At 44.6% G+C, this 24,787-nt stretch overlaps 1 protein-coding gene across 2 annotated transcripts; it reads right to left on the bottom strand.

Annotated features, from left to right (window-relative positions):
- Window positions 1-1,011: 1,011 nt before the first annotated feature.
- On the bottom strand, window positions 1,012-24,177 carry ACTR5 (actin related protein 5; the record flags this gene model as incomplete). 2 transcript variants are annotated; one of them, XM_080686772.1, is made up of 10 exons in its annotated part: window positions 1,012-1,790; window positions 4,693-4,936; window positions 6,700-6,832; window positions 7,785-7,924; window positions 8,595-8,711; window positions 14,210-14,392; window positions 15,074-15,291; window positions 19,387-19,556; window positions 21,996-22,225; window positions 23,456-24,055. In XM_080686772.1, 10 exons carry the CDS (start codon window positions 24,053-24,055, stop codon window positions 1,717-1,719), a joined length of 2,109 nt encoding a protein of 702 aa, XP_080542898.1. In that variant the 3' UTR covers window positions 1,012-1,716. The 2 variants fall into 2 exon arrangements, with proteins under 2 accessions (XP_080542898.1, XP_080542899.1); XM_080686773.1 differs by lacking the exon at window positions 1,012-1,790 and having other exon boundaries at window positions 2,593-4,936; window positions 23,456-24,177.
- Between the last annotated feature and the right edge of the window lie 610 nt (window positions 24,178-24,787).

Below are 24,787 nucleotides of genomic sequence, written 5' to 3'. Positions count from 1 at the left end.
AACTGGCTCCTGGAGCAACTGAAGGGGCAGGCCAGTCCAGATTGGCAGGTGGCAGGTTTAATATGCAAGGGACCTTACCTACGAGGCTTGTCTTGGGGCAGCCATCTGCCAGAATCTTAAGTTTACATAACTTAACAAAGCCCAGTCATGTACAGTACAGAAAGATGATCTCAACAACACTTGATTCTCTCAAGGCTGCACCCTTGAAACAGCTCCAGCTATGGGAACCATCAGGTCCACCACCAAGGTCAACCAGGGGTCACATCTCCTCAATGATCTCCAACACTTCTCATCTTTGTTTTCTAATTATTCTTTATCTTTCTATATTATATACTAGAGGCCTGGTGCATGAAATTCGTGCACTCAGGGGGGTCCCGCAGCCCAGCCTGTGCCCTCTCTCAGTCTGGGAGCTCTTGGGGTATGTCCGACTGATGGCTTATGTCCGCGGGGAGCAGGCCTAAGTCGTCAGTCAGACATCCTTAGCACTGCTGTGGAGGCAGGAGCAGCACTCCCCCTGTGGAGCGCATTGACCAGCAAGGGGAAGCTCCTGTGTTGAGTGTCTGCCCCTGGTGATCAGTGCGTGTCATAGCGACCAGTCATTCAGTTGTTTGGGCAATTTGCATATTAGCCTTTTATTATATAGGATTGCTGCTAGGAAGCCTGATGACATCTAATTTTTCTTTATTGTATAAGCCCCTTTGTTTTTTTACCTGGAGGTCCAGAGGATTTCTTTTTTTACTAAGACCTTTCTCAGAGCTGACATAATTTTAGTAGGATCTTTCTTAAATGGACACTTCTGAGTCAACTTTCCCAAGTATGCACACAGTGTGTTTTTACAGAATTTATATTCAGGGTGTTTTCTTTTCAGGGGGAGGAAAGTTTTATTGAATTACCATGCTAAATATTAATTTTGTTCTATTTTCTTCTTCTATTCCCATCCAATATAAAATTCAATATAGTTGAATTTTCTTCAACAATATTAAATTTAGATGGCCTTTGCTTCTTTTTCTTGTCACTTTCTCTTATTTTCTCTCTTTTTTCAGTTGAATATCTTCCCCTTGTGCATCTTGAATTTAGGTTTCTGAGATACTTTTTTAATTCAATTTGAGTCCTGTCAGTTCCCATTTCACTTCGACCTGTTGTTTGGTCATCTCCACCAAGTTTTTCATTTGTGCTGCGCTGTCTCACTGCATTTGCTTGTCCAGTTGTTTTTAATTCCTGTTGGAATGTTGCATTACCTTTTTCTTCTACCTATAATGGCTTCTTTTTTTAAAAGTATGTTTTACCTGCTGAAATGTTTGAATTTTCTGGTTTGGTCTCTTCCTACCATATTCCCATAAAGATGCTGCAGTTTCATTGTATTAAGGTGGACATTTGAGCATGCTAGGTTTACCTAAACAACGATTAGCAGGAGGATACAGTAAGAAGCCGGGCAGGGAGAGGGTTTGGGTTGTTTTCCGCTTCTCAAGGGCTCCCCCTCCTGGTGCTAGTGAGACAGAGATTCATTAATACTTGGCACCTTTTGTAGACAGGCTTCCTCGGGTTCTGTTGCTTTAGTAAGTCTATCACCAGCCCCTCTGTGCTCCCCATTACACCACCTCTGGCTTCTGAGGTGCCAAGCTCACCTCCAGAAGGGGTGCCTCACCGAGACCTTCAGTTCCGATCCTGTGCACTTTCCACACCCTTCTTCTCTACTCCTTCCCTGCCAGAGCCAGCTTACCTGGGTAAAGCTGTTGCTATCCAGGTGCTGATATTGCTAGGACTCCTCCAATTTATTGGCAAGTTGTTTCCTTTAAAAAAAATTATCTTTATTGTTTAAAGTTTTACAGATGCCCTCCGTAACTCCTCCCCCCATTAACCCCTGCATATTTGCTTCTCTGTGGCTTAACAACTTCCCACCTGCACTCACACTCATTCCCAGACTAACCTGGTCATCTGGGTGTTTCCTAGGGCAGCCATAACAAATTACCATAAACTTGGTGCCCAAAGCAACAGAAACTTCTTCTCACAGTGTTTACCAAATCAAGGTGTCACCAGGGCCACCCTCCCTATGAAGGCTCGAGGGGAGAATCCTTCTTTGCCTCTTCCGGCTGCTAGCGGCTCCTGGTGTTCCCTGGCTTTTAGCTGCATCACTCCAATCTCTGCCTTCACACAGCCCTCTTCCCTGTGTCAAACCTTTCTCCTTTCTCTCATGAGGACACCAGTCATTGGATCTAGGTCCCCCCTAAAGGCTAAAGCTCTCAGTGGCTTAACATAGTAAGAATTTATTTGTGGCTCAGAATTTATTTAAAGAATTTGAAGTCACTTAAGGACTTGGCTCCAAGCTCCTCTTGGGCCTTAGACTGCTCTCCATGCAGCCAGTGGTTGGGGAAAGAGCAGCGAGGTGCTCTTAGGGGAGATTTATAGAAGCCAGCCCAGGAAATGGTGCACATCTCTTCTGCTCATATTCACTAGCCAGAACTCAAATGGCCACGTGAATAACTGCAAGGAAGGCTAGGAAATGTAGTGCAGCTGTGTGCCCAGGAGGAAAGGAAATATATTTAGTAAACAACCAGTCTGTGTACATCTTTTTTTTTTTTAATTTTTTTTATTGGTTTCAGAAAGAAGGGAGAGGGAGAGAGAGACAGAAACATCAATGATGAGAGAGTCATTGAAGGGCTGCCTCCTGCACACCCCATACTGGGGATTGAGCTAGCAACCTGGGCACGTGCACTGACCAACGAATCGAACCGCGACCTCCTGGTTCATTATGTCGATGCCCATGCTGGCTGGGCTCTGTGTACATTTTTTAATACTGTTCTATCATTTTCTGATTTTCTTGTAATGATTTAACCACAAAGTTCAGAAATGACAGACTTCATCTTATCACTTAATCCCTTACTCATAGGCATAATCTTTGCATACTGTATTTGCATACCAATTTGGTTTCTCCATTTCTTGAGTTAGCCTTGTCTACCCATATTTTAACACTTACTTTACTTTTAACTTCTACTTTCATACATTTTTACCTTTTCTGTTCCTTTGCCAAAACTGTTTATTTCCACAGATGCCAGTGGGAGGCAGGGACAGCATAAGTGGGCAGCTACCACATTTTAGCCAGAGAAAGGAGCCCTGATCCCCTTAAGAGGCCACCCTTGAGAGCTGCCCTGACCTCCTCAATTCCCTGAGTCGACATGAACCATGAACAGGACAAACACCTATTTGACTGATGTGTCCCGGCTTACCTGCCCACCGAGGGACCTTCCCCTTCAGGGCAGCTTGACCTCCATAACTGTCTTGACCATTCACCACTGCTGTTCAGGCTGTTTAAACTGCTGACTATGGGGAAAGGACTCCAGGCCAAAAGGCAATTAATCATTAATGGGCTGCCTCCTACACGCCCCACACTAGGGATCAAGCCCTGGAAATGTGATAGGAAAACCTCTCACATGGAGGCTGCTTTTGCCTTCTTCTTCGCATCTATCCTTTCTTAGCAGCTCATGGTTATCACCAGCTCATCAGTCCTGGGCCCAAGCATGGACGGCCAGTGGCTCACTAGCAACGTGTGGGAGATCTTGAGTCGCCCTAGTTTCCTTCCTTCCCCACAATCACCACTGCCCCATCCTGGTCTTCAGTTTCTAGGCCCCTAAGAGTGGAATTCCGGGTGCTCGCCCTTGGTAAACTGTCTGAGCAAACAGGTGCTGAGGTGGCCTCATCAGAGGCATCAGAGCTAGAGGCTCCATGGGAATGAAACGTACGGACCCTGGGACAGGACACTAGCATCTCAGGGGCCGTCTGGGCTCAATTACTGGGTGTTTGAGAGTTAAAACTCTTACCAAGCAATCTCTGTAAAAGAGAGGGGTCATTGGTCCACCTAAGATGAAGCTATAAAGGTGCAGAAAATGAGGTATGGCAACACTGAAAAGGCTACAGGAGTAACCTTCTCCAGTCCACTTCTTTCTTGAGAAAGGCCAGGAAATGTTAAGCAGCCAAAACACACAGGGACGAAACTTTTAAAAATATGTCGGAAGGTCTCATGTGGTGGAAAAGTTTCCAGCAAAAGAAGTTTGAACAAAAGCTGGACCAAGACCCCATTTCTGCCCATTCAAAAGTGGGCACCAAGCAGGCCCCTAATTGACTTACACTGTACAACTTGATTTCCCTCTTTGGACCCTTTTCTCTCATTTGTAAGAGGAAGTAATAGGAAAAGGGAAATATTCACAGCTCCTGAGGTTTTGTGGAGAACTCTTCTTATTACATAAATATTATCTTTTTACATGTATGTGGAAGACCTCCAACTGCTGGGCATTCACACAATTTCTGAATAAATGTAGAAAAATATCTATACTGACAATATAAATTCTAAACATTTTTAAAAACAAAAAGGGATTTAAAATGCAGTAAGAAATAAGGGCATTTCTGTCCTCCACTCTCTTCATTTACTACTGCAGGCAGCAGACACTAGAGCTCATCTTGCTGCAACAAAGACGCCAGGTCACTGGAAGTTTATTCACTGCAGCAGCCCCCAGAGGAAGGGTAAGCTTTAGAGGGTAACTCCCAGTGTCCCTTCATGTTCTCCGCAGGAGAAATCCATTTTGCAGCCCAATGTTCCCAGTAGACTTGGGCCAGACCCATCTAGCACAGTCACTGTCCTGTCACTCTAGCCAACATGGCCCAAGATCCGGGAGGGGCCCTTCTGTTATGCCTGCTCACCAGCACTGCTTCCACTGGCCGCTGAGCCTTTGCCTGATGCCTGGGCTTCTGAGGAGCGTGAAGCCTGCTTTGGCAGGTGGATGGGGACATAGATGTTGGAAGCAGAATGCTCCTTGAAGTACTCTCCTCCCTTCTCTTCATATTCTTTCCTGGTAATCCAGACGGCATCGTCATCCAGGTGGTCCAAGGCCCAGTCACGAGCACCATACCAGGCGTCCAACACAGGGTTAGAGGCAAGCTGAACCTGAAACAGAGAACATTCACCAGAAGGCCATCTCCATCAGGACTCAAGGAGTGAATGTTCAGCAGGCCCAGCCACATCCCCCTACCTTTCATCCCCAGAAATACACACACAGGAGGCCCCAATGAATTCTATCTCTGCACCCTCCAAACTCAGCTGAGCTGAAATGCCCCTGACTCTCCAAGTGACACAAGCATGCAAACTCTAGCAGACTTGACCTCACAGTACAGGCGGTGGTCAGCTACCTTATGAACGTAAGACCTGCCACACTGGGTCAGAGAGAGACCAGTTGCTCCTCCTCCTACTCCAGTGATGTTAACCACAAGTTGTCAAATGGAGAGGGAGGCTGAGCTGGCACTCGGCCTGAGGAAAGGCCTTCCTGGCCCTGATCCCCTCTTGGCAAGCAGAGGGGAGCAGAAGGAAGTGGAGGCTGATACGAGGCAGCTCTGGCCAATGGTGGCAAATGAGCCTCTAAAATGAGAGCAGAGAAGATGCTGTTGCCAATGCCCAGTTTCCATTGCTTATTATCAGAGTGAGGTGAAGAGAATGACTTATTCTCCATGTACAGTCTTTTGTGTCTTCTGTTTTTTACTATGTGCATGTCTTCCTTTTTCAATAAACAAATACACAAAACATGATTCTCATTCTGCTTTTAAAATTAAACATAAATGAAAGACAAGAAGGAAAGCCATAAAAATGTTAACAGTGGCTACCAGTATCTCTGAGTGATGAGCTTATAAAGTAACTAGAGGCCTGGTGCACAAAATTCGTGCACGGGAGGCCGGGGGGCGGCGGGAGTCCCCTCAGCCCAGCCTGCACCGTCTACAATCCGGGACCCATCAGGGGTTGTCCGGTAGTCGGACAACCCTCTCACAATCCGGGACTGCAGTAGAACAACCCTCTCACAATCTGGGACTCCTAACTGCTCACCTGCCTGCCTGCCTGATTGCCCCTAACTGCCCCCCCATGCCAGCCTGATCACCCCTAACCACCTCTGCCTGCCGGCCTGATTGCCCCTAACTGCCCCCCTGCTGGCCTGGTTGCCCCCAACTCCCCCACCCCCGCTGGCCTGGTTGCCCCTTACTGCCCCCCCCCACCGCTGGCTGGGTCACCTTCAACTGCCCCCCTCTGCCAGCCTGGTCGCCCCTAACTGACCCCGCCCCCCCGCCAGCCTGGTTGCCCCTTACTGCCCCCCCCTTGCCAGCCTGGTCGCCCCCAACTGCCCCCCCTGCTGGCTTGGTTGCCCCATGCAGCCTGCTGTTCAGTTGTTTGGGCATCCCTCACTAACCCCCCTGCCGGCCTGGTAGCCCTACACAGCCTGTTGTTCAGTCGTTTGGTCGTCCTTCACTAACCCCGCTGCCAGCCTTGTTGCCCCACGCAGCCTGTGTTCAGTTGTCCATCTGGTTGTTTTGGTCGTGATGGCCCCTGGCTTTTTATATATTAGGATTTTTCTCATTTACACTTTACTTACCACTTCTGCAATCAGAAAACAAAATAATTAATGCTATTTTCAAAACAGCTGGTTAGCCCTAGCTGGTTTGGCTCAGTGGATAGAGCTTCTGCCTGTGGGCTGAAGAGTCCCAGGTTCAATTCCAGCCAAGGGCACATGCTGGGGTTTCAGGCTTGATCCCAGTAGGTGGCAGGAGACAGCCAATCAATGATTCTCTCTCACTGTTGATGTTTCTATCTCTCTCTCCCTCTCCTTTCTGAAATCAATAAAAATATATATTTAAAAAAAACACCACACACATAAGAAACATCAGTACCTGAAAAGATGACTGAAAGGGTCTCATCGCCAACAGTTCCTTCTCAATTCTAACTTTTAGCCCAGGATACATCAAGTTCCCGCCGGTGAGGAAAACGTTCTGAACCAGTACCTCCTGAATGTCCTTTGGGTACCTAGGAGAGAAAGGATTCCTCTGCTATGGCCCCTGTAACTTGAATATCAGAAGAGAATGTCCATGTGGAAATGTAAGCTCTCAGTACAAAGGAGAAAACATCTGCACACTTTTAAAAACTTCCAATTTTCATTTGCTTCTTTACAGAATGCTAAGTATCTAGTCAAAACCTTACTTTGAGTGGTCAATTCATTTCTTTAGCATGATTAGAAGTTTTGTGCTTTTCTAACACATGTTTTCTAACAACTAATTTTATTGAGATTTGATTTACACACATTTTGAGGAAGTCTGGTAAATTATACACCCAGCAACCATCATCACCACTCTACATAAAGAACATTTCCATCATCCCAAGAAGTTTCGCCTCCCTTTTGAGAGGCCATCTCTCTACCTCTGCCTTTTTTTTAAAAAAAGTAACAGTTTTATCATATACATGTTTGGCCACTTTCCCACCATTAGACCAAGATGACAGCCATTCAAAGCAGCTGCAATAGCTTTTCTTCCTTGCTAGCTATAAGCTTCCATTCTGTTTATCCAACAGCAGCCACAGTACTAAAAGTCATGCTCCTTACTTGTCCAAACTGAATTATGAAAACTCACACTGCAGGAAAATGCCTGTATAAACGGGAGGGGGGAAAGCACGCTCTTATAGAAATGCAAACTCCTAAATAAATGTCTACAAGGAGGAAAGAAGACTTATAAGTTCTGCACATTTCTGGGTAATTTACAATCACTAGTCTTCAATGTGAAGGTTTATATGACAGCCAGTGCACATTACCACGTTGCTCAAAACTAAAGGCCTGGCGAGAGATAACAAGTACTATCTGAGCACAGCAAGTCAATGAGAAGGAGAGCGTGAGAGACATTTCCAATGCCTCACCATCAAATCTACCATTCAAAGCCAAGGAAGTGGTTCGGGAAAAAAAATAAATAAATGGAAGTTTCAGTCTCACCTGTCCAGAATATACTGAAGGGTCTCCACTACTCCAGCCTGCTCTTCGCCTAGGAGAGACGGCTGGAAGATAATTTCTGGAGCCCGAATTCTTTCTGTCCCAACAAACAGCTGGTGATATGCTGCCAAGTTAAACACGGGCTTTAAAAACCCAAGGTTTAGAAGATATTTTTAGACCACATGACAAACATCCTCATTGCCAGTTTCCTCAAACTGCAGTTTATTCCAATACAGCTTCTGTCCTTTGTTCATGCCCGAGTAACCCCTCCCCAACTCTCTTGATTTGAACATTCAATTTTCTAATCTTTTCCCACTACTATTTGCATCATGAAATGGTCCCTGAATAGCAGGGAAAGAGACTAAGAGTGGCAGCAGAAAGACTGGAAGACCAGGTCTCCAGCACCCTGGTCCCTGAACAGCTGAGAAAGCTTTCTCCCAGGTGTGTCTCAGACCAGGTCAGTCTCTCTGGTTGCCATTGTATGACATAAAAGTAGACCCAAATGAGGATTAAGCATGACATTGGCTTACATTTGAATTAAACCACTAAAGCTAGTCTTCGGGTATAAAGTCCCCAATTACTTATCCAAATGTTTCCACCAGACACACTATTACTCACAGATTCTTGGACCTTGATGATGGAACCCCAATCAATAACCCTGACTTTGGATGTTTTAAGTATCAGAACCCCTCTTTCTAGAAAATACAACTGGGATTTTTTAAAAAATATATCTAAAGGAGCAGACTAGACTAGCCTGGTCATTTATGTCACAGCTTCAAAACATGAACATGGTCGAGGCCACAGGGGTCCAACCTGGACAGCGGCAACCGGCTTCTCCACTTCTGGCGTTTCCTCTGAAAACAAGGGTTCAAAATCATTGATGTTTTCCACGTCTTCCAGGGACGGCTCTAGAGGCTCTGGGTCAGGGGTCTAAGAATAGAATAAACAAAACAGAACAAGTCCTGTAACTTCAGCAAGCCTTAGTTCTATTAGTTCACTGTCACGGGAAAGGACTGAAATCTCCCAATGGCCTAAACTATGAAAAAATTTCTCAAGTATTTTAAAAAAGAACATGCATGAACACAAGGATTAAAAGACTGAAAAGCCAGGAATGGCTTTGCTCTTGTCCGCCCTCCCCCCTTCCTACTTATATAACCTCAACTCCTACCTTCTCTCTGAAGCCTTCTGATGGGCCCACCCACACCTGGGGCACAGTAGGAGCCCTGCTGCCTGCAGGAGTCACACCACCACATACAGACCTCGGGGGGGGGGGGGGGGGGGGCGGGGGGGAGAGGGTGTGATACCTGGTGTCTTACAAAGTGGCTTAGACCACCAGCAAAATTAAGTAAATCCCTTCATAATTAGTAGATCTACGTGCCAACACTAATGGGCTGGTGATGTGACTGAAAGCTCCCGGGTGGGAGAATGCTTCCTGTCTGTGGAATCCAGCAGAACAGGCTTTTCTCTCCAACAGTGAACCTGGGTGGCCTGACAAGCTGACACCATCCCCAACGGAGGATTTAGAACTCGTTTTCATTTTGACCTGGTTAAAGGGGCTCGGTGGGAGTGGGGGTGGTTCTGGATGACATCTTCAGCCACCTGTGGTGCTGCCACGTGAAAGGCAGGTGAGTTTCACCTTCTGGACTCAAATGGGAGAATTACAGGAAGAAATATTCTGTTGTATTCCATGGAAGAATGTTCTAACAATGACAGCTGTTGTAGAAAGGACTGTCTTAAGTGATGGTGTCTTGGGAGGGTTCGAGCAGACTCGATACCATCAGCTGAGTATGCCTAGCCTATCCATATACATATACTACAATGTAAACTAGCATTCAAACTGCCCCTCCACACTCCTCCAACACACACACACACACACAGTCATGTGGCATATGTGGCTCAGAGAGGGGTGACAATGCATTCTAAATCCTGACCAATATAGATGATCTATCATATTTAAGGGGAGGGGAGGGTAAACCCTGAAAAGGACAAGGAATGTTTCTTCATCTGGGACTAGAGAACAGGATGAAAAGCACTGGCTTAGAAATAGGTAATTTAAGGAGGCAAGAACCTAAGGACCTTGCTCTTGGCAAAGGAGGTGAGAGCATCTCTGCCAACACTGAATCTGACTCAGGAGCAGAAACACCTGCTACCTGGCACGATCCTCACCACAGATATTCCTACACTCTATGGGTGAGGAAACTGAGGCTCAGGAGGCTTAATAACTTGCCCATGACCACAGTACACCAGTAAGTGGTGGAAAGTTGGCCTAAAACAGAACTTCTTAGCTCCAAATTCTGGGCTCTGCCTTAAGCTGAAATTCTATAAATCATGATGTCCCACAAAAACTTTAAAAATAAGAAACTCAAAACCCAGCTCATTATCTTCCTAAGCCTGGAAAGCTTTATCTTCTAACCACTGCCTTTCAGTGTGATCACAGTGTCTCTGGAATCAATGGCTGTTCTGAACCTCAACTGCACTACCTCTAACTGTGCAACCTTGGGCGAGTTTCTTCACTCCCCTAGTCTCACTTTCCTTGTTTGTAAAATTGGAGTGATGATAGTACTTGTTGAAGAGTAAAAGTTAATCAAGATGACAGTTGCAGAAGAGCTCAACTTGTTCTGTTTTGTTTATTCTATTCTTAGACCCCTGACACGTGTTCCATTATCATCAGTCATTGCCACTCCTGTCACCTCTGCTTCTAACTGGCACCAAGATCACTAGATCCTACATTTAGTGTCTCCTCCTCCACCCTCTACCCCCAAGACAAATTTCAAGTCAACTACAACACATTTTTATCCTCTTTTCTACCTTCAGCCTTGCCTCTCCCTAAACCATCTTCCTAACTGCCTCCAGTTATTATCCTAAAATAAAATCTCATCAGATGACTTCTTTGCTCAACATACTTTGAAGGCTTTGTCTATATGAGAGATAATATCCAGGCTGATTGGTAAAGACCTTTATAGCCTGGCCCCGGCCTCCTCACTTCATCTCCCACACTCTACATGCCAAACGTGCCACGCTCCCTGCCCATGTGGTTCTTTCCATCTGAAATGTCCTTCCCTCCTCATGGCTGCTTAAGGAAATCAAATCACCTTTCGGGGCCCAGCTTAAATATCTCAATCTTTTCTTAGAACTCCATCTGCATTCCCACACACACCTACCACACCTGACAAGCTTTTTTACAGTCCACTAAGTATGGTTCTACAGCTCTATTTTTTTTTTTAAGGCACCAGGAAGGGCAGGAACTGTATCTTTTTAAAAAATATATATTTTTATTGATTTCAGAGAGGAAGGGAAAGGGAGAGAGATAAAAAAAATCAATGATGAGCAAGAATCACTAATTGGCTGCCTCCTGCACACCCTACACTGGGGATCAAGCCCACACCCGGGCATGTGCCCTGACAAGGAATCGAACCATGACCTCCTGGTTCATAGGTCAACGCTCACCACTGAGCCATGCCAGCCGGGCAGGAACTGTACCTTAACCACCTCTACAATCCCAGTCCCTGGCATGCCACACCTAGCTCTGAGTGGTGGGCACCTGGGATACACCCTCTCCTTTCCCTGGAATAGAGATGTTTGGGTTTCAAAAGGCTTCTTCAGCTACCACAAAAATATCATCACCCATCTTCATCTAGCTATATTCAAAAGCATGGCACCTTAAAAAGTAAGATAACTTATTAGCTTCACTGAAGATGGTAAAGAGATATTTTACTTATCCCAATTCACATGACTGACAGAAGAACAAAGCTAATAATTTCTGTGCAGAAAACAGCATCCAAAAGAGAATAGAGCTCTCTAGCATGGCTGGCGTCTCTCTGTCTAGGGCCTGCCAGGGTCTTCACGTGCATTGTGTGGTGTTCAGAAATACAAATATGACTGTTCTTTTTGAAACTGAACAGAATGACAGTTTGCCAAACCACAGCAGGAAGGATGCAGCACGGGTGCCTGGAACAGCACAGGAACAAGCAGAGGCCAGCTCTGACGGTGGCTGATCGGGCAAGGGAACTTTCTCTGTTGGGCCCATTGTGTTTCCTAACAAATGACAGCGCTCTAAAGCCATGAAAGTGGGCACCTTCAGGTTTAAATACTTCATCAGCAATGCTAACAGAGCCTACTTCTTCACAACATCCTCCTCGGAATACTTGCACAATAGTAAGGGCAGGAAAGGATTGGTCTGTAGGTAAAAATGGATTTTAGAAAATATTGAGTTAAAAAATTTAGCTGTATTAATCCTCTTCAGCCATTAGTGCTTGGATGGCATTTTAATATGAACTTTGGTCCACATAAATCTATTCTCTCCATTCTAAGTGAATAGTTAGAAAATACTACAAATACTTTTTGGAAGGCAGAACTGGCCAGCCAGAGTCATGGTCAAATTTATCCCAGGAAGATTACAGTAATAAACTCTAGTCACTAACAATCACCTTTAATAAATGCCTACCGACCATTAAAGCTCTGGGGACAGATCAATTGATCAAGTTTGTTATATACAGAGAAATCTTCTGAAGTTTGACATTACAAAATCTCCCTAAGCCCAGAGAGATTTGAATATGTACCCCCTGGTCACAGAGCAAAGTAGGAACCAGCACGTATCTGCTGACTGAATGAAGGAGTGGCTGAATCATGGCATGAAACCAATGCAGAAAAGGGAACCAAAGAAAGGAAAAATTAGTTTCCCAACTGCTCAGGAATCACATCTTCAAAGTTGTTTGTTTTCCTTTTAAACCTGCCGGTGGCTTAGTGCAGCAGTCACCAATTTTTCAGACCTCGGTCCGCGGACCACTGGTTGGCGACCGCTGGCTTAGTGCACATTTCTGGTGTAAGGATGCTGATGTCCTGGTGACATGTTAAGCATAATAAAAACTAAATATGGATGAGTAAACAACAAAGACAACTTGGTTCTAGATCCCAGTAAACAAGAGCTCAAACTGAAACACAGACCTGACAACTGGGAGAAGCAAACTAGTTGGTTCCACCAAAGCTGATGTGGGATGCTGTGTGCAAGTAAGATGGTAGGAAAGGTCCCTTCTAGCTGAGATCTCAGTGAGCCATAAGCTGTACCTAGGACACCTGACTCAGGATCTGCTCTATCAAATGGGCATGCTCAGGATCAGGGGCTGTCCTTGTACAGTCAACAGCCCATCAGAGAGAGGTAGAGAATGCGAGGTGAAAGCAGGAACTGAGAGAGCCTCCAGCTATGAGATGGTCACTGAGAAAGGCTACTTTCATGCTGAGCCAAAAAGCTCTGAAGTCTCTGGTAAGCACATTACACCCAGCATCAAACTGGATTTTCCTACAGCACTGTTTCTAAGTATAGGGTTTAGATTTAAAGAAATATTATTAAAAAAATATATATAGGACTGGTTACTTCTGCCCCCGAAGTGTCACAAGTTCCTCTGTTTAGAACTCTAGAGATGACAGATTCAGGAACAATGAGTACACTAACTTTTTTCCAGCTCTAAAGATAGGAGAGGCAACCAGCGACCTCCGGCTGTGGTGTGACCTGCAGGCAGCCCTTTCACCACACAGGGCCCAAAGCATTTGGATTACCCAGGGTCCGACCTCAGCCCTGCTCCCTTGGCCACATCAACACTTATTAATAGTCCACTGGCAGGGAAACAAAAATGACAGAGTGGGGGGGGAGATCAAAGAGCTTATTCAAGACTTAGTTTTTAGTAACTAACAAAAGGCTGATCTTTAATTTACCTAAAAACATTTTACTGAGCATGCCCACTATTTGCTGTAAAAAATGCATCCACTATGTATGCAGCATGATATCCCTGTCCTTAGAGAACATCAAGATGGAAAGGAGGTAAGTGAAAGATCAACCACAATCCATAACAATAAAAGCATAATATGCTAATTAGACCGGAAGTCCTTCTGGATGACCTTCGGACAAAGCCAGAGCTGCGAGGGAAGCCCGGGTCCAGGGTGCCTGCTGGTGGCCAGAGGGAAGCCCGGATCCTGGGTGCCAGAGGGAAGCCGGTGTTGGCAGCCGGGGGAAGGAAGGCCTACTCTTGCACGAATTTTGTGCATTGGGCCTCTAGTATACTTAATAAAGCAATGAAGAAAGCTAAAGGGAATGTATGACTAACTGCCAAAGAACCATTACAAGAGCAGGTTCAGGTTTAAGACAGCACCACACAAGTGGTGTGTGAATGTTCTTCCTACTCTACACACACACTTCCCCATCCCTGGGGAGCCAGAGGTCTATAGGGTGAAATCCCTTGGGTCAGAACTTCAGTTGGTACAGGTTAGTGCTATCATTGCCCTGCCAGTGTACCTGTGGACATCATTCACCACACCAGCTCTTTCCCCAAAGTCTGGTCACAGCCCTTTTTATATCAGCCTTCTCAAGATACTCCTCCCACACTCAGGAAGGTCTACTATCTCTAAATGACCCCTCTCCCCAAAACACTCAGTACCTCAGGCTTGCTGTCCACCACATCCACCTCGAGGGTGACTTCAGATTGGAGGATTTTCTGCTTAGCTTGCTCCACAGCTGAACTGAGCTTGTGTATGTAGGACTGCAGCTCTTCTGGGGAGTCCATGTTCAGCTCCATCAGAGCTTTGTGAAATTGATCCATCTGGCCATCCTCTAGAAGTTCCTGAAACCAGAGCAGTCACCATTCTTCCTCAAAGTCATCAGTGCAATCACAAACAGGAAGGAAAGAGAAGTAGCTTAGAGCCAGAGAACTACAGCAGGACAGGACTCCTAGAGCTCCTCAGCCCACCCCACCACAAAACCACACCTCCCCACAAAGTTTCCCACAGCTGTCCTCCCCAGCTGTCCCTAGGCTGCCATGGCATCATGGTTTCAGTGCTACCTGACCAGGCAAAACTAACCTATGGTGACAGACATCAGAAACGTTGTCATCTTTTGGGTGGGGAGAAGTGGGAAGGTTACTAAGAGGAGGCAGGAGGAAGGAGACTGCTGGGATGCTGGTAATGCTCTATTTCTGGATCTGGAGAGCAGACACACAGTGTGTTTCACGTTGTGAAAATGCATGAACTTCAGATTTGTGCACTTTGCAGCGTGTGTGCTAAACTAACATTAAAAAATTAAAAAATAAAATAAAGGAGATTATAAGGCTGACATAAATCAACAAAGCCAGAGTCCACAGCTATTTCAAAAATACCTGCTGCTATACCATCCTCTATACTGATGATCCTAGACTCCTTCGTGACCCCAAGGGCAACTTAGTCAATGCATTTTGTGGGTAAGGAAGAATATACAGGAGGAACATTTGCTGAGTAAGGCCGGGGGCCCATCTGGGATCTGCTGTTACCTGCACGTACTGCAGTCTGTCCAGCCGCTCCTGATCAAGCTGCAGCTTCTCCTCCCGCCGCCGGGCGTTCAGCTCCTGCAGCCGCCGCAGCTGCTGCTGCCGCCTTTCCTGCTTCTCCTCAGCGGTTAGAGTGCTGCCGAGGAGTTTGCTGGAAAACGGTAGCTGCATCTTGTGCACATTGTTTTCATAATAGTCAGGGCACCGCCATTTCTGCAATTCTTCAAATAAATAAATTTGAAAGTTAAGAAATAGCAACACTACTAGCACAGAAATTAGAAAGACAATACCAGAATTCTAGGTCTGTGTAAGATAAAGAGCACACCCCATACAGTCTCTGAACTATCCAATCAACAAAATGCAGCCATAAAACTGGACATAATGCCAACAGACCTCCTCTAAAATAACTGCTAAGTAAAGGTCTTCAGACTGAAATGATACCAGAAGGAAAACTGGAATACCAGGAATGAACGAAGAGCAATGGAAATAATGAAAATCTGGTTAAATGTAATAGACAAACCTCTTCTTGAGTTCAAAATGTTTGACAATTAAAAGGAAAAACCACATGCTGTCTGACGAGTTCCCAATGTTGTGGATGGTTACATAAGACAACTCCAGCACAAAGGAGGAAAGAGAAAGGAGCCTCTAGCATGCTAACATTTCCACATTCTACTTGAAGTGGTAAAATAGTGATTCTAAGTAGACTGGGTAAAGTATGTTTATTGTAACCTCTAGAGCAATCACTGAAAAACTACAGAAAGGTATAGTAAAGCCCAGCCAGCGTGGCTCAGTGGTTGAGCGTCGACCTATGAACCAGGAGGTCATGGTTTGATTCCCAGTCAGAGTTGTGGGCTTGATCCCAGTAGGGGGCGTGCAGGAGGCAGCCAATCAATGATTCTCTCTCATCATTGATGTTGCTATCTCTCTCTCCCTCTCCCCTCCTCTCTGAAATCAATAAAAATATTTTTAAAAGATATAGTAAAAAAACAACAGATAAAATGGAATACCAAAAATATTTTTTAAATGTTCTAATAACCCAAAAGAAGAGAGCAGAAGGAAACAGGATCAACAAAGAGAAGGAACAGAAAACAAATAATAAAATAGTACACCTAAATCCAAATATATGAATAATTAAATCAATTTAAAATCATCTTAACATTCCAATTAAAAGACAGAGACTAAGAGAACAGATTTTAAAAAGACCTAACTATTAAGAAATTCTCGGAGGGAAAAAAAGGGGACACATGTAATACTTTGAATATAATAATACGGAAAGAGTAAAAGGATGGAAAGACATACCATGCAAATACTAATCGAAAGAAAGTGGGAGTGACTGCATTAATGTCCACGTAGACTTCAAAGCAAAGAAAATTGCTAAGTATAAAAAGAGAGATTATATAATGATAAAACATTAATTTGCCAAACAGACATAAGAATCCTAAATAGGTACCCAACAAAAGAACTTCAGATAATTGAAAAAAAAACTACTGACCCCCCAAAAAAAAACACAGAAAACTGACCAAACTGAACAGTCCAAAGCAAAAACACCATAGGATCATATAATTGATGTAGAAAAATTCAAAATCCATTCATAATAAAAATGCTCAGCAAAACTCAAACAGAAGAAAACTCCCTTAACTTGATAAAGGCATCTGCAAAAAAACTAGGGCTTCGCCCTGCCTGGTGCAGCTCAGTGGTTAGAGTGCCAGACCACACACCGAAGGGTCATGAGTTCAATTCCTGGTCAAGGGCAGCTATCTGGATTGCAGGTTTGATCCCTGGCCTAGTCAGGACATGTGGGGGAGGCAACCAGTCGATGTTTTTTTCTCACATCAATATTTCTCTCTCTTTCTCTCCCTTTCCCTATCTAAAATGAATATAAAAAAATATATCCTCAAACGAGGATTAAAAAAAAAAAAATTTAAAAACAAAAACCTGGAGCTAACAACATGTACTTAATAGCGAAAGGCTAAATGCTTCCCTCAAGATAAGGAATTGGGAAGAAGGTAAGAATGCCCATTCTGACCACTCCTATTCAACATTGTACTAGAAGTCCTAACCAGTGAAATAAAGCAAGAAAAAAGAAATAAAAGGTCTCAGAAATCAATGCAAGCCATTATGCTCAATTAATATTTTACAAAGGAGGCAAGAGCACACAATGTTGTCAAGACAGTCTCTTCAATAAATGGTGTTGGGAAAATTGGACAGGTACATGCAAAAAAATAAAACTAGACCACCAACTTTACTCTATACACAAGAATACACTAAAAATGGAAAAAAGGCTTAAATGTAAGATGAGCAACCATAAAAGTCCTAGAAGAAACCATAGGCACCAAAACCTCAGACATCTCTTGTAGCAATATGTTTACCAATATATCTCCTAGGACAATGGAAACTAAGGAGAAAATAAGCAAATGGGACTACATCAAAATAAAAAGCTTCTGCACAGCAAAAGACACCATCAACAAAATAACAAGAAAGCCCACTGCATGGGAGAACATATTTGCCAATGATACATCCAATAAGGGGTTAATCTCTAAAATATATAAGGAACTCATACAACAAAAGGAAGACGAGCCCTAACCGGTTTGGCTCAGTGGATAGAGCGTCAGCCTGCGGACTCAGGGGTCCCAGGTTCGATTCTGGTCAAGGGCCATGTACCGTGGTTGCGGGCACATCCCCAGTAGGGGGTGTGCAGGAGGCAGCTGATCGATGTTTCTCTCGCATTGATGTTTCTAACTCTCTATCCCTCTCCCTTCCTCTCTGTAAAAAAATCAATAATATAGATTTAAAAAAAAAAAAAAAGGAAGACGAACAATCCAATTTAAAAATGGGCAAAGGACCTAAACAGACATTTCTCCAAAATGGCCATACAAAAAGCCAAGAAACATGAAAAATGCTCAAAGTCACTAGTCATCTGAGAAATGCAAACCAAAACGACAATAAGGTACCACCTCACACCTGTCAGAATGGCTATCAAGAACAACTTAAGAAATGACAAGTGTTGGCGAGGATGTGAAGAAAAAGGAACCTAGTACACTGCTGGTGGGAATGCAGACTGGTGCAGCCACTGTGGAGAACAGTATGGAGTTTCCTCAAAAAATTAAAAATGGAACTCCCATTTGACCCAGTGATGTCACTTCTAGGAATATATCCTAAGAAACCCGAAACACTCATAATATTAAATCCATTGGAAAGAATTGACATTTTTTATTATGTTGAATCTTCAGTTGATAAACATAGTATATCTTTCCATTTATTTATATCTTTTTTAAAAATATATTTTTATTTAGAGAGGAAGGGAGAGGGAAAATCAGAAAGAATTTATGCACCCCTGTGTTCATAGCAGTGCAATTTACAATAGCTAAGATATGGAAGCAGCCTAAGTGCCCATCAGCAGATGAGTGGATAAAAAAACTATGGTATATGTACCCAATGGAATACTACGAGACAGTAAAAAAAAAACACACAAAAAAACTCTTACCATTTGCAACAGCATGGATGGACCTGGACAGTATTATGCTAAATAAAATAATCCAATCAGAGAAAGGTAAGTATCACATGATCTCACTCATGTGAAATCTAATGAACAAAATAAACTGATGAACAAAAATAGAACCAGAGATACAGAAGCATGGAACAGACTGTCAAACCTTGGAGGGAAGGCAGTGGAGGGTGGGTAGGAAAAGATCAACTTATGAACAAGGAGGGCACAGTTTGATTCCCTGTCAGAACACATGCCCGAGTTGCAGGCTCGATCCCCAGTGTGGAGCGTGCAGAAGGCAGCCGATCAATGATTCTCTTTCATCACTGATATTTCTATCTCTCTCTCCCTCTCCCTTCCTCTCTAAATAAAAATATATTTAAAAAAAAGATATAAATAAATGGAAAGATATACTATGTTTATCAACTGAAGATTCAACATAATAAAAAATGTCAATTCTTTCCAATGGATTTAATATTATTTCTGCATTTATATTTAGAATGTTGTTTTATATCCAATCTTACCTGTAGATTTAATGTACTTTCAATCAAAATCCTAACAGAACTTTACTGTAGATATGGATGGACAAGCTGATTCTAACATTTATATGGAAAGGCAAGAAACTAGAATAGCCAAAACAATTTTGAAAATAACCTACATATGTAAGTTATCAGTTAACTAAAGAGTTTATGAAAGTAAATACCAAAAGGGCAAGGGGATGCTAAAAGGTAATGAGTGAAAAAAATGAGCAAATGAGTTATCCTGAAAACAATTTAAGGAACGCCCCCAAAGCCAACATCCAAAAGCTGCAAGCAACCAACCTCTTCCTTACCTTCCACATAATCCTCAGCGATGTAGCTGTGCTCATGCAGGATCTCCTCCATGCGGCTGAGTGTGATAGCTGCCAGGTGCCCAGGATACTTCAGCTGCAGGAGACGCTGGAGGTAGCCAGCTGCTTGGCTTCCTCCCAGATTGATGCGTTTGCAATTTTTAGCATCTAACCTACAACCAAGAAATGGAAAACAACACTTATTTTTTTTAAAGAATAGTTTATTGATTTTTAGAGAAAGAGGAAGGGAGAGGGAGGGAGAGAAACACCGTTTAGTTGCCTCCTATATGCCCCCTACCGGGAATGGAGCCCGAAACCCAGGCATGTGCCCTGACTGGGAATCCAACCAGCAACCTTTCAGTGCAAGTGATGACATCCAACCAACTGAGCCACACCGGCCAGAGCAACAGCACTTATTCTTGACAGCATGAAAGAGAATATGGAGCACCTTTGGGGAGAAAGGATAATTTAATGTAGATGAAGGAGGAAGAAACAGACCAGCTGGGAGAACATAAAGCCTTAGTTGGAAGGGACTTTAAAGTTCCCTTGGTCCAACCTCTTAACTAATGCAGACTTCCTAGTCCATACCCAGACATGTGCCCATCTAACTTCTGGCAAGAGTTGCAGAAAGAAACCAGGTTCAATGGGAAGAACATGTACTCTAAAGTCAGACCCACCATCAATTTCTCAAACTGTGGTCCTGGAACCAAGTATCCTAGAATTAGCTGAGGAAATGTTAAATGCACCAATTCTCAGGACTCATTTGCTCTGGGATGGTCTGGGAATTTGCATTTTAACAAGCTTCCTAGGTAACTGCAGTATAAGCCAGACTTTTGAGACTCCCTTCCCCAAACACTCCACTTCTACTGACACAAACACATTAAGTAACCGAGGTATTGGCTTAGTGCATGTGGCTCGCGAGCCGCAGTTTGCCGACCACTGGCTTAGTGTAACTCCCTAAGACTACCAGGTCCCTTTCACATGAACTGAAGGGAAAGAGAACCAGAGTAACTTTGTATTCTTAATGAGAGAGAGTAACAGGGCACTAAGAAGTTTGCTCTCTATTGATATGTCGCTGCTATATCACACCTCACCAGCAGATGCCAGCATAGAACAAAATATACTCCAATCTGATTAATTTCTTAGCCTTCAGGCAAAATAATTTTCTCTCAATACAAGATAAAAATAACAATATCATCTTTAATTTCTGCATATTGTTTTACATAATGTAGACAACTGCACTGAAGTATTTGGTAATGTCTAAGAATTACTTTTTTCTTCATTAATTTTTATAAAAATTTCAAGAGAAATTCCTACTCTAGGGCTCAATATATTCCACAGCATTTGTTTTAACTTAAATGTTCATAGTGCTTTATAATTTACAAAGTGCCATCATCTACATTATCTCATTTCATCCTCAGGATAACCCTGAGTAATCAATTTTTCCCATTTTACATGTTAGGAAACTAAGTGAAGAGGATAGGTACCTCACCCTTAGCAGGACTACAAACCAGACATTCAACTCCAAAGCTAGAACTCTTTTTTTTTTAATATATTTTTATTGATTTCAGAGAGGAAGGGAGAGGGAAAGAGAAATAGAAACATCAATGATGAGAGAGAATCATTGATCAGCTGTCTCCTGCACACCCCCTATTGGGGATCAAGACCACAACCCGGGCATATGCCCTTGACCAGAATCAAACCTGGGACCCTTCAGTCCGAAGGTCCACACTGAGCCAAACCAGCTAGGGCAAAGCCAGGACTCTTTTCTTACACATCCTCTTTACTCAATGAGAAATCTCAGGAGAGAATGATGCTGGCCTGGTCTCTCATCAGACGCCAAAAGCACAACTATGAAATGAGAACAGATTTTAGACATGACAGAAACTACCCTCACTTTTTATTCAACTCAAAAACATTTAATAAGTACCTACTATGTGCCAGGCACTGTACCTGAAAAAGGTCTAAACTATGGTGATTAAAGAGCTTTAAATAAAATAATACTATCTTAAGAAAGTGACTCCAGCCCTGACCGCTTTGGCTCAGTGGATAGAGCATCGGCCTCCAGACTGAAGGGTCCCGGGTTCAATTCCAGTCAAGGGCATGTACCTTGGTTGCGGGCACATCCCCAGTAGGGGGTATGCAGGAGGCAGCTGATCGATGTTTCTCTCTCATCTATGTTTCTAGCTCTCTATCCCTCTCCCTTCCTCTATGTAAAAAATCAATAAAATATATTAAGAAAAAAAAAAGTGACTCCAGAACACAGTCTAAATGAAGTTTATTCAAATCATTTATTCAAACATTTTTTTTGAGCCCCTAGTACTGGCAGGTACTGTGTTAGCTATCTCACCATAAATCAGAATTATAAAATTCTAGAATTGTGGATTTGGACCTCGGAGACCATCCACCTCAACTCCTTCCAAGAAGGCACAAAGAATGTAAGGTGAAGTGACTTACCCATAGTCACAAAGTGAGAGAGGTCAGAGCTAGGCCCAGAGGCCAGTTCATGGTCCGGTACCTGCTCTTTCAACTCCACCTTTGAAGCAGGCACCCAATAAACATTTCCTGAATGCTTCTCCAAAGAGTACTCAAATGCTGTAAGTGCAACTCACCTCCCTTGTAAGATGGGTAAAATATGTGTGCACTGGTATCCAGATGAAATGATGAGCCCACTGGAAATCAAGGTCTTTGGCTTATTGTGGTAGAAGCTGAACAGGCTGTCTATGCCGTAGGCAACCTTGGGAATCCTGTAGCACTCAAAAAGGAGCTCAGACATCATTTGTCGTGAATACAGTGGGTTGCACACCGCTTCTGTCAAAACGATGGGATGATCAACGCAGCCCTACTTTGAAACAAAAGAACAAATAGATGGATGATACAAGAATACGCTTCTTAAAGCATAAAAGAAACCAAAATCCTATTGCAAGGGCTGAATTTGCTTTTGGTCTCCAATCAAAAACCTGATCAGAAGCAACTGTAAAACATTCCTCTCATCTCTCTGGGAAGTGGTTTTGGAAAATATGAACGCAGGGTCAATTTAAGGTTATTAAGTCAAGCCCCTTCCAAACTCTCAGTGAATCATAATGGCTCTATCTTCAAAAGAGCTCCAGAATCCAACCACTTCTTACCACATCTCCCCCATTCCCTGCTACCTCCCTCGGATAAGTCACCATCAGCTCTCACCTGGGTGATTGCAACAGCCTCCTCACTTGTCTCCCTGTTTCTATCTGTGACCCATGCCAGTCCATTTCCCATACAGCAGCTCCAGCGACCCTTCTGGAACATGTCATGTCCCTCCTCTGCTCAACATCTAGGCTCCTCAGTTCACTCAGTAAAAGCCTAGGTGTGTAATGTGCCCCCTCCTTACCTCTGAATTCCTCTTCCACTTACTACGGCCCCGCCCTCATGGCCGCTGCCCTGCAGTTAGGATTAGGGCATCCTTCTGCCCCAGGGCCTTTCCACTGGTGGTTTCCTCCGTCTGTGACACTATTCCCACAGATACTTATGTGGCTTGCTCCCTCAATAACCTCCTTCAAGTCCTGGCTCGAACATCACCTTTTTCCTGAGTTGTACCCTTGCCCTCTTATTGAAAAAAATATATATAACCCTCTCCTCTCCTTCTATCATGCCATAGCATCTACTACTTAATTTTACTTATTGTCTGTCTTTCCATACTAGAATGTCTTTCCATACTAGTTCCATAAGCACAGGTTTTGTGTTACATTCACAGATGTATTCCAAACGCCTAGAAAAGTGCCTGACAGAATAAGTGCTCAATGCATATTGGTTAATAAGTGTATTAACAAAGGAGCAGTATGTCCGAATGTATGCTCCAAGAGAAAAGGGGTATGGTTCTGTTCATGCTGTATCCCAAGCGCCTATGGCTTACACATGTTAGGCGCTTCGTAGCTGATGGAGCGACTAAATGAATGAATGACTGAATAACAATCAGCGCCACCGGAATGACTATTATTTCTCTGAGGGCAGAGTGAACGGAGACACGACCTCATCCCTCCCGCTCAAGCCCAACTCACCTCCCTTCCCGCCCGCCCTTTCTCCCCTAGACGCTCACCTGCGAGGAGACACCCAGGTGCTGGAAGCAGTAGTCAAACAGCAGCTCCTGCAGCTCCAGGTTGACCGGCACGTTGCGATCGAAGGGCGAGCGCAGCATCCAGCGCAGCGGCTCCAGACTGCCCAGCGCGTTGCCCACCTGTGGACCCGCCCCGCCCCGAGCCGCGCCCCTCCCGCGAGCGCACACGGCGCGGAACTGGAGGCGCGGTTCCAGGCCTGCATCCGGCCCAGGGCACGCCCAGCCGGCACGGACCTGAAACGACCCGTTGTCCAGCACCAGGGGCACCGGCAGTGGCCCTTGGGCCACCGGGCCGGCCTCCAGCACTGGATCTGGAGTGGCGCGGGCGTCCCGGAATGGGAACACGTTTCCCGCCGGCCCAGCGGTCCCGGACGCCGCCATCTTGCACCGCGCGCGCTGGCTCCGCCCTTCGCCGCAGCGTCCGCCCCGACAGCGCGAAGCCCCGCCCCGGCGCGTAACGCCGCGCAGCTCGGGTCCTAAAGAACTTCCAAACCTCACCTCCTCGCTGAGGCCGGCGACCTTCTTCACCTGGCTCGCCCCTCGTGGCCCAGGCCACCTTCGAGATCGCTGCGGCCCGACCATCCTGGCGGTTAAGTCCTGCGGTTGCTTAACCTCGTCTTAATATCCGATCTCACCACGCCCCTTCGCTCTAGCCGGGACTCTGGGCCAATAAGCCGCGCCCCAATGCGCAGCGCCATCAAGCCCCGCCCCCTCCTGGTCTCCAGGAGGCCCCGCCTTCTCGCCTAGCCACGCCCCATTTCCCCGGGTAACTCACCTTCAATAGCCCTTGGTTCCGCCTCCACGTGGTTACATCGCCCTCAGCCTCTCAGTCAAGGAAATGCAAACTCTCTTGAGTCACTGACTGTTCAATTTCTTTACCAGAGAGCTCGCTACGCAGGCATGTTCAATTTGTGAAAATTCAAGCTATCCATTTATGATTTGTGCACTTTTATGCAGTTATGTTATATTTTATAATACAGTATAAGGTCTTAAAATAGCGTTATTTTAAAGACTGTGCTCCCAAAGACTGTGCTCTTTAAAATAGCGTTATTTTAAAGACTGTGCTCCCAAAGACTGTGCTCTCTAACTGGAGACCTCAAACACTAAGAAAAGTACTGTTAGTTGTTTCTCAACATATATATTCTCTTTCTTCCATTTATTGGCATAACTTCCCTCCGCTGTCATTTTGCTTGATGTGATAATGAGTTCTGGCCAATGGAGATGGGAGTGGAGGTGATGTGGAAACACCAGCCCCCAAGTTTTAGCCCTAGAGATTGGGCACACCCTCCCCTACCTCCTTTCCCCTTTCTCCCA

The sequence above is a fragment of the Plecotus auritus genome, assembly GCF_963455305.1.
Source record: "Plecotus auritus genome assembly, chromosome: 8".
NCBI classification, from domain to species: domain Eukaryota; kingdom Metazoa; phylum Chordata; class Mammalia; order Chiroptera; family Vespertilionidae; genus Plecotus; species Plecotus auritus.
The sequence above is the reverse complement of the archived record's forward strand: the minus strand, read 5'-3'. Positions and strand labels throughout refer to the sequence as shown.